At 44.6% G+C, this 8,876-nt stretch overlaps 1 protein-coding gene across 1 annotated transcript in view; it reads right to left on the reverse strand.

Annotated features, from left to right (window-relative positions):
• Positions 1-8,602, reverse strand: part of LOC105932297 (protein bicaudal D homolog 2) — a 45,838-nt gene extending 37,236 nt beyond the window's left edge. The window contains exon 1 of the mRNA XM_012871390.3: positions 8,059-8,602. Coding sequence (XP_012726844.2) covers positions 8,059-8,295 — 237 coding nt within the window. The 5' untranslated portion in view covers positions 8,296-8,602. The remainder of the gene's footprint in view (positions 1-8,058) is intronic.
• Positions 8,603-8,876: the final 274 nt, after the last annotated feature.

The raw sequence follows: 8,876 nt of genomic DNA on the forward strand, positions 1-8,876 counted from the left end.
AAATGACGGGAGCAAACGAATGAGCTATTTAAAAAAAAAGATGGGCAAACACAGACCTAACCCAATGGTACCGCTCTGACCTCAAATCGGGAACATTCAAACATGTTAGACTGTCTTGCCCCGAAACTAGCATTTTTTTTTTAAAACCGGGTGCATCCACTGTGTTTTAACTGCAAACATAACACCCATAGTGCAGACCAAACAAAGCACACACTAAAACCTGGACTCAGACCTCCATTCCCTAATGCTTCAGGGTAAACTTGACCTCTGTTTGAACTGTGGATGGGGAGCCGGTGGTATTTTGTTTATCAGAGTCGAGGACAGAAGCTTTTAAAAAAATCATTCTGGATTACCGCTGGGCCATTTCACCTAAACTCAGCAGAGAAAATCTTTCATTACTGCACAATACCATATGTCTGTACAAAGTGGACTAAGGATAAGCCACAGGGATGCACAGGAGATCATTTCTTTTATAATTTTGAAGTATTTTCTTTACTTTACTGAGTTTAACAGTGGGGTTTACAGACCTGCCTGCACAGTGGCTAACACTGCAGTAAGCTAATGGACCAGAAGTTGGACACCCGAGCCCCTATCGGCATTATCCCAAAAAAAAACAAGTAGCCGTCTCTGGCTATGGAAGCTGCTAATAAGTGCGGTTGGGCCTGGCAGCCTCCCAGACTGCTGTAAGCCCTGCACATAGCGGCAGGGATTCATCCTCTTATGTCCAGAGGGTAGGGGATTTGGGACTTTATTTAGTGCCATTTAGAAAAGATTACCCCTTAACTGCAGCCTTGCTCTCTGGCAAAAAAAAAATCACGGATAAAAGGGCAGATCGGGGCAGCCAGCAAACAATGTTGGAAGGTTTTTTGGTGTGGTTGCAAAGAGCGCCACTGGGCACAGATTAAAAAAAAAAAGCCCAGAAAGTAGGCCAGAACAGGGAAGTGAAGTTTAAAAAAAAAATAGAGAATTGAAAAGAAATTGAGTGATGAGAAGTAGTTTGCTGTAGCGATTCCATAAAAGGAGACCGACTTTATTTATACCACTGGTTTTGTGTCCTCCTTGTATTTTCCAGTGACATCCAATCACCGTCCAACCCGTTTAACATCAGAGACAGCGCTCAGAGTCACATAGCTTTTGTTAGGGAACACCAGAATTTTTTTTTGTTATCCTTTAATGGTTTCCCATTACAAAAAGGCACTAAAGTAGACAAAGCTTTCAAATTTAGCCAACAAAGGAACGACTCTCTCAATATACCCTTTGTAGTACACAGTGCGCTCCTCCCATTTACCCATCTGTGGATATGTGACAGCTGAGGACCAGTTAACCCCAATTGGCTACAGCCAAAGACACACAAAGCCAACAGGCCTGTCTTGGCTTCATGATTCTTAGTGTTTGTCTGGTTGAACACAACAATGCACCGCACAGCTGCTGCTGCTTCACTGACTGGACACCAAGAACTGGAACGGAGGTTAGACGAAACCATTTGGAGGCTTTTGTTAAGGTTGGAGTCTGTAGGCTGAATGGAACCAGGAGCCGAGTAGAAGCAAATAAGAAACGAAGACTGTGGCACACATAATAGGCATTTTGTCTTTGCGGAGAACATGATGTCTTTGTGGCCACGGCGCTCGTCTCATGAGATTCAGAACTGACACTGAACACCAGCTCATGCTGCGCCGAGAGCTTTGGAGCTAAGTCCCCACCTCTCTCAGAAACATCTTAGTTAGCTGTCACAATTTCTTAAGCATTTTAATTGTTACAGTGTACATGGTTATTCAAAAATTATAATTTTGCTGTCTTATTCTCTCACAAACATGGTTTTCAAGGAAACAAATTAAAAAAAAAGCCTTAAAAGTGCCCATCTATTCAGGCTTGCCTAGTCGACACTAGAGAAACACCTAAGAGATTAAGGTTAGTCGGTCTGGATGGAGAAATCCATTTTGAGGTCTTGCCAAAAATTCTCAAATGGATTTAGGTCTGAAATGTGACCTAAACCAATCCTGTGCGCCTGAGGGCGTTTTCCTGTCAGAAGATCAACCACTGGCCCAGGTCTCAAGTCTTTTGCAGCTTCTAGCACCCCCACCCCACCCCCCCACCCCCTCAGGACTGTCCTGTATTTGACTCTAAATATCCTCCTATCAACTCTGACCAGGTTCCCTGTCCCTGCTAAAAGAAAAGCATTCCCCTGGCGTGATGCTGCCAACCCCATGTTGGTTTGTTCAGACTGATGTGCAGTGTTAGTTTCCCACCGTAGTGTTTTGCATGCAGGCCTAATAGTTAAATTCAGTGTTCATCAGATTCAAATCTCTCATTTTCCCTTCTTTCAACAATGCCTTCCTTATTGCCAGTTTTCCATAAAGGACGGCTAACAGCAGTCTCATCAACAGATTCTCTGGAGTTCCTCCAGGGTTGCAATAGTTGCTTCTTCTGATTAATGCTCTCTTTGCATGTTAGTGTAGTCTAGCAGCTATTTAATGGTAAACTTCCAGTGTTGCCATGCTCTTTGCGTTTTTAAAATGATACACTGAAGATTTCAAAGCTTGGGCTATCGCTTTATACCCTCACTCTGCTTTAAACTTCTCCACAACTTCATCCCTAACCAGTCTGGTGATGTCCTTTTTTTTTTTTTGGATTGGTTTCAGCGGATCTTATTTAGGGGTATCATAGGAAAGAGAGCCAAATACAAATGCACACCCGGCTGGTTAAATTTTCATGTTAAGGATATGTTGAAAAGGATTACGGGGTATGTATACTATTGGAAAGCACAGTAACACTTAAGCTTTCACGCTGTTCGTGCATTCAAGAAGTAGCACAGAGGCACTGGACCCAGAGGTCTGTAATGAGTGTAGAGAGCAGCAGGGCTACTCTGACAGAGTACTGCAGTGGGTCTGCACTAAAGGCCCACAGCCGATGGAGTCACATGCAGCCACCCTGCTATAGTGCTTTAAAGGAGGCAGGGAAGTACAGGTGGACTCAATATACAGACTTAGTAAAAAGACATTGTGATACATTAAAGTCATCTGTGTTAGTTCTGGTCAGTTTCCCAGCCATGTCGCTGCAGCATTTCCCTACAAACGCTCTCACACAGCAGCACCTGCTGAAGAAGCAGAACGGCTGCTCAGATTAAACCACGGAGGGCGGCTGTTACCAGGCAACAAGCAATGCACGGCATTCCTCCATCTTCCTGCCTCAGGAGCAGCGTGGGGGGGGGGGGGGGGGGGGGGGGGGGGCGTGGTATCTGGCTACAAGGAGAGGCCGGAGAGCGGCCATCCATCAGCAGCTTTCCCGGTGTCCTGTTGGTTTCTGACGGTTTCTCAACAAGAACCGAGAGCCGTATATGTGGGCGCTTCTAAAACCCAATCCCTGACGATTTACTTTGTTTGTGCACGCCAGCAAGCGAGGGAGAGGGTTTACAGTCGCTCGTTGGGATTGTGTGTCGAGCAACTCATTAAGCCTTTCCAGAGAAAAGAGCGGTCACTTCCAGACGCTGTTGGTGTCAGTGTAAATAGCCACTGTGTACCCGGGAGCACCTAGCTGCAGGTTTAGCTATCCCGCTCCCGTCACGGCTGCAGGCAACTTTACAGAAAACAACAGAATCACAGTCAAAAACAGACAAAGAGGCTGGAAGGATGACTGACTAGTGTTTTTCTCTTTGGCTTTCATCGATATTTGAAATTCGACACTACAGGTGGAAACACAGAAATAATGTTCGGTTTTCCATATGTCCGAGTCTGGGGAGGTGGTTTTCTACTGCAGCTCAACGGTACAGAGGAAGTGTGGGGGGATGTTTGAAGAATGGGTTTGCGTTTCTCTTGTGATAACATCATTTCTGCCCTTCATGACTGAACCGAGGGATGCAGGATAAGGGATGGAAGATGTGATCTGAAAGCTAAAATTAGCAGGATCCACCCTACCCAGGGGCAAAATAGAAAATAAAAAAAAACATTCTCTGTCACAGCTCTTAGGCAAACGACTGAATTTACTAAGCAGACAGATAGAAGGCTGTGCCGCCTTATGCGACATTATTAAAGGGAAGAGAAGGGTTAGAGGAGGCTCATTGTTAGCCAGGTTTTAGAGTGAAAAAATACAAAGCATGAGCCTACTGCGATTACAGTTGTCGTACCCAGGTCAGGGGTCCAACCATGACGTTAAATATGGATTCTGCACAGAGGGATGGAAGAACATCCCCGGATGGAATAACAAACAGCTGGATGGCTACCATTTCTCTATCTTCATAACTCTCCTGACCTGGGTGATCCTGTGTCGGAAATCCTAAAATACTTGTAACCAAACTAACCTTTGGATTTCTCATGAGGATTTCATTGAGTGTATTGCTAAAAATAAAAAACTGAAAACTTCATCTACAGCCTTGGTGTAAGCCTTTTAAGACCACGTCTGACCGGCTTCCTCTATGTGGAGCTTCGCTGTTGTCCTCTGTGACAGACAGAGAACTTCATGCCAAGAAGAAAACGTGGGAAAACTGTGCAGCAGCTGCTGGGAGAGTCCTAACACCACATCCTATCTCTCTTTTACGAACAGAGAGAGAGAGAGAGAGAGAGAGAGAGAGAGAGACAGAGAAAGAGACATAGAGAGACAGAGAAAGAGACATAGAGAAAGAGAGAGAGAGAGAGACAGAGAGAGAGACAGAGAGAGAAAGAGAGACAGAGAGAGAGAGAAGAAGAGAGAGAAAGAAGGAGAACGAGAGAAGAAAGAGAAAGAGAGAGGATGACAGAGAAGAGAGAAGAGAGGACGGAAAGAGAGAGAGGACAGAGAAAGAGAGAGAAGAGAGAGACAGAGAGAGAAGAGAGAGAGAAGAGAAAGAGAGAGAGACAGAGAAAGAGAGAGACAGAGAAAGAGAGAGATAGAGAGAGAGAGAGAGAGACAGAGAAAGAGAGAGAGGAGAGAGGAGAGAAGAGAAAGAGAAGAGAGAAAAGAGAGAGAACAGAGACAGAGAAAGAGACAGAAAGACAGAGAGAAAGAGAGACATACAGAGGGAGAGACAGAGAGAGACAGAGAGACATACAGAGAGAGAGAGAAAGAGAAAGACAGAGAGACAGAGAGAAAGAAACAGAGAAAAAGAAAGGGAGAGTGACAGAGAGAGGAATACTGAGAAAAGCAGCAGAAACAGAGGACTGGAAAACATTCCCATGAGCCTCAAAACCCCCAAAGAGGCGATGAGCAGATTTCTGGCATAAAGCAACGATGAAGTAAACTTCCACTTCAGCTACAGGCTGGCTGCTCCTACCGAAAGGACACAAGAGGAATGAGTACATCAGAGGAGGATATGAGCAACAATCAACCAGCCAGTGGTTTCAAGTCTGAAATCTGCTCTTATTCCCCCCCCCCCGGTATGAACGGCGAGAAGAGATCCACGGTTAAGATCAGCACACTTCTCTCCTTCTGAATTACAGCGCGGTGACAAACGGCTGCTGGAGGAAGAAAACTGGAAGCAGCGTGATCCGACACAGGGGAATAGTCCAGAAAAAAAAAAACAGACACATCCTTTATCCGACTCTTTGTGACCCTTTTTTATAAACCACGCCGCTCCACATTCTTTCCATTCCCTGAGGGTTGTAACTCTTCTGCCGTCAGCTGTAGGCGGCTCGCAGCTGAGCGGGAAGGTTCAAAATTCAAACCTGCTCCCGCCCTCCTCAACCGAATGAGAGTTTCTAGTTTGGGCGGCCGGGGCCCAGCGAGCTCAGAGGGCAGACTGATAAGCTTTCAAACTGACATTTCAACACGGATCCAACATCCACGGCCTTAAAACACGCTTTGCTTCAAATAAAAGACAGATATGCAAGCGTTTAAAAATGCAGGAAAGAAAACTTACTCTTTTTTTGTGTGCATTTTTTAAGCACTCCACACAAAAAGAGAGAACAGGTCAGGCATGGGTCGGTGTAACAACCTTAGCTAGTAAAACCACTGCTTTGTGGTTTTAACACAAGACATTATAAACGCAATCTCATGGTTCACTTGCATTTATTTAAAAACAGAAAAGTGTGAATTATTCCCATTGCTGGTAAAACAATGGAACATATTTATTATGTACATCTATGTAGGTTAATAGTTGCCAAACTCTTAGTTTTAAATTCTGTACATACAAATTGTTTTTTTTTTTTTTTTAATATATTCACCTGTACACTGTGACTTTCTTCTGCATGGTTTACATTTCAATTGTTTTACTTTTAAATCAGTGCTGCACCTTATACCGTATTTTAAATCTACGGTAAATTACAAGCCGTATTCTTGCACCAATGCCCTTGCACAATCAATTTCTGCACAAAGAAATGGTTTTAAAAAAATACTCACCTGTACACTGTGACTTCTCTTGCATTGTCTGCATTTAAATTGCTTACTTTTAAATCACTGCTGCACCTCATACTGTAAAAATTAAATTCTTCTTCTGCAATTTTACAAGCTGTATGCAACGAAATTTCGTTCTGTAGGCACTCTGTGCATACAAAATGACAAATAAAGTTATCTAAGTCTAAGTTATCACATACGTACATAATAAGCTGTTATCGTTTGTGATACCATGATCGCCGCAAACATTTCAGAACAACCGAGTTCACCTTTCCTGTGTGTGCAACGTAAAAATGCATTAGCCTTCTTTAAGCCAGCTGACTGATAGTGCGCAGCTACAAGTTGGGGAGGGGCTGTGCTGCGTTACAGCGGGAGAACAGTTTAACTCTAGCTTTAACTTAGAGATGCACCACTCGGGTTGCTATGTGGCCCAAAGCGATTTCTAGGGAACTAGCAGGAAATGTGCAACAGGTAAAACAAAATGATCCCTATTTATGCAGCAAAGCAAATATCCCCAAAATGTTCTAACTCAAAAACAGGGTATTAAAAAAAAAAACACATGCTGTGATTTCACGAGTTTAGAGCCTGAAAGTTTTCATGCATTTCATAATAAACCGAATAAATAAATCACCAAAGCCCTTGTAAAATGAGTTGATTCCAGCCCACTGATTGGTGGAGAATCTATTTGAACTGCGCAGTCCGCCTGATGGTGTTTTTTTATTTATTTTTTAAGAACCTCTGAACAGGGGCGCCTCCAGAGGGTGGCCAGGGGTGGCCATGGCCCCCCATGTGCCAGTGTCTATTGTAGTAGTGTCAGTTTAGCATTTCATCCTATCATGCACAGCCAGCAAGACAGACGCTCTTCCTTGGCTTTGATTGCACTTTTATTTGTATCTGCCAGTATCTACTTCCCTTAGTAACTGTTTTGTTTTCCAATAAATGAATAAATGTACACCTTATTCCTAATGTAATTACACAATAAAAATGTATTGTTGTTCAACTCAAAATGTTAACTGTGCCATTATTGGGCTATGCACATTAGATCATTAGGAACATTAAAATTTCAGAAAACCATTAAAAACCATAAGATATTAGTAGGCGTTTACTTAAGTCTTTCTGATTCAGCCTGTTTTCTACATGCAGCTTTACTACAACAGTAGAATAAAATCCTGAAATTACAGCTTTTAGTTTCAGTGCCACCCCAAGAGTTTAAGAGGCTCCATCTGGCCACCCCTATGAAATATTTCTGGAGGCGCCACTGCCTCTGAAGCTGTTAACTCTATAAAACCTTATGCATACATCCACACAGGCCCACGCCTTGTCCACATCACTGCCTTGCGATATCGGTATCTTCAACGCACTCAGCAGATCTACTCATGATGATTACCACTCAGGTTGCTGAAAACAAAACACACCAGGCTTATCTGAGAGCCAGGCCTGAAAGAGAGGAGCTGCATCAATAAGTAAAGGTGGCAGTACAGGGGCGGGGAGGGGGGGGACTCCCTGAGCAAAGGAGGGGGAGGGGGAGGGGGAGGGGGAGGGGGGAGCTGCCCACAGTAGCATCCCTGCCTCCCCTTGCAGTTTTGACCTTGCAGGATGGTTCTGATGCGTGCTCAAATATGACGTGCAACCCTTTCTTTTTGCTCAACACAAAACATATAACGCATATGCCATAATCAAATAATAAAAAAAATCGTCAGGCAGCTGGGTAAAAAAAACATAAAGCAAGGGTGATTTCTATATTCTGAGACGCTCTACCTCCTTCAGCTGGTCCAGCTCCTGCCTGACAGCCTCGTACTCCACCTCCAGGTCCTCGTACTGCTGCTTGAGCTGCTGCTTCTCCTCCAGCACCGCCAGCCCGTACTCCGCCGCCTGGATCTTCTCGCCGGTGGTCTCGCTCAGCTCCCGGGAAAGACGCTCGACCTCGGCCCGCAGCCACTCCGGCCGGGCCTCCAGCAGCGTCGCTCGGGGGTATCCCTGCTCCTCCGCGGACATGGTGCCTGCGGACCGACGTGCGCCAGCTGATCTGAGACGAGACGAGAAGACGTGGAGGGGGGGTGCGGTGTAACCTTGAAGAAAGAAGCAGCTCCACTGCTCAGATCCGTCTGTATTTAAATTGCATGGTGGTTTATTTTTCGGCGTTGCTCAGGGCCGGTCCGGCTTCTTTGGTCATGTAGTTGTTTATGTCTTCCCTAATTTTTTTTTTTTCCTCTTCTGCCGGCTTTCTTAGCACCGCTCCATCGCGTTGCGCTGAGGCTCCCTTCGCCTCTCTCCGCCGGCTTGTCGGACTGATTCAACCGGAGAGTCAGAAGAGAGGCAATAGCCAATCAATGCAGCGCCGGGGAGACACAATTATTTACTTCCGGCTTTCAAAATAAGAGCGTAACCGGTGAAGTGAGCAACTGGACTAATGCTTAAGAAGGGGTCGGCGAGTAAATAAAATATAAATAGAATGAAATAAAATAATAAATATGATTTATCGTAGTGAGAATCTTTATAGTAGTGTTTTTATGTGTGAACCTATTGTGTCAGCCATGGTTTCGACTATGCAGTCTGTACCCAAGACAAATTTCCTT

This window comes from Fundulus heteroclitus, chromosome 1, assembly GCF_011125445.2.
Source record: "Fundulus heteroclitus isolate FHET01 chromosome 1, MU-UCD_Fhet_4.1, whole genome shotgun sequence".
In the NCBI taxonomy this organism is placed as follows: domain Eukaryota; kingdom Metazoa; phylum Chordata; class Actinopteri; order Cyprinodontiformes; family Fundulidae; genus Fundulus; species Fundulus heteroclitus.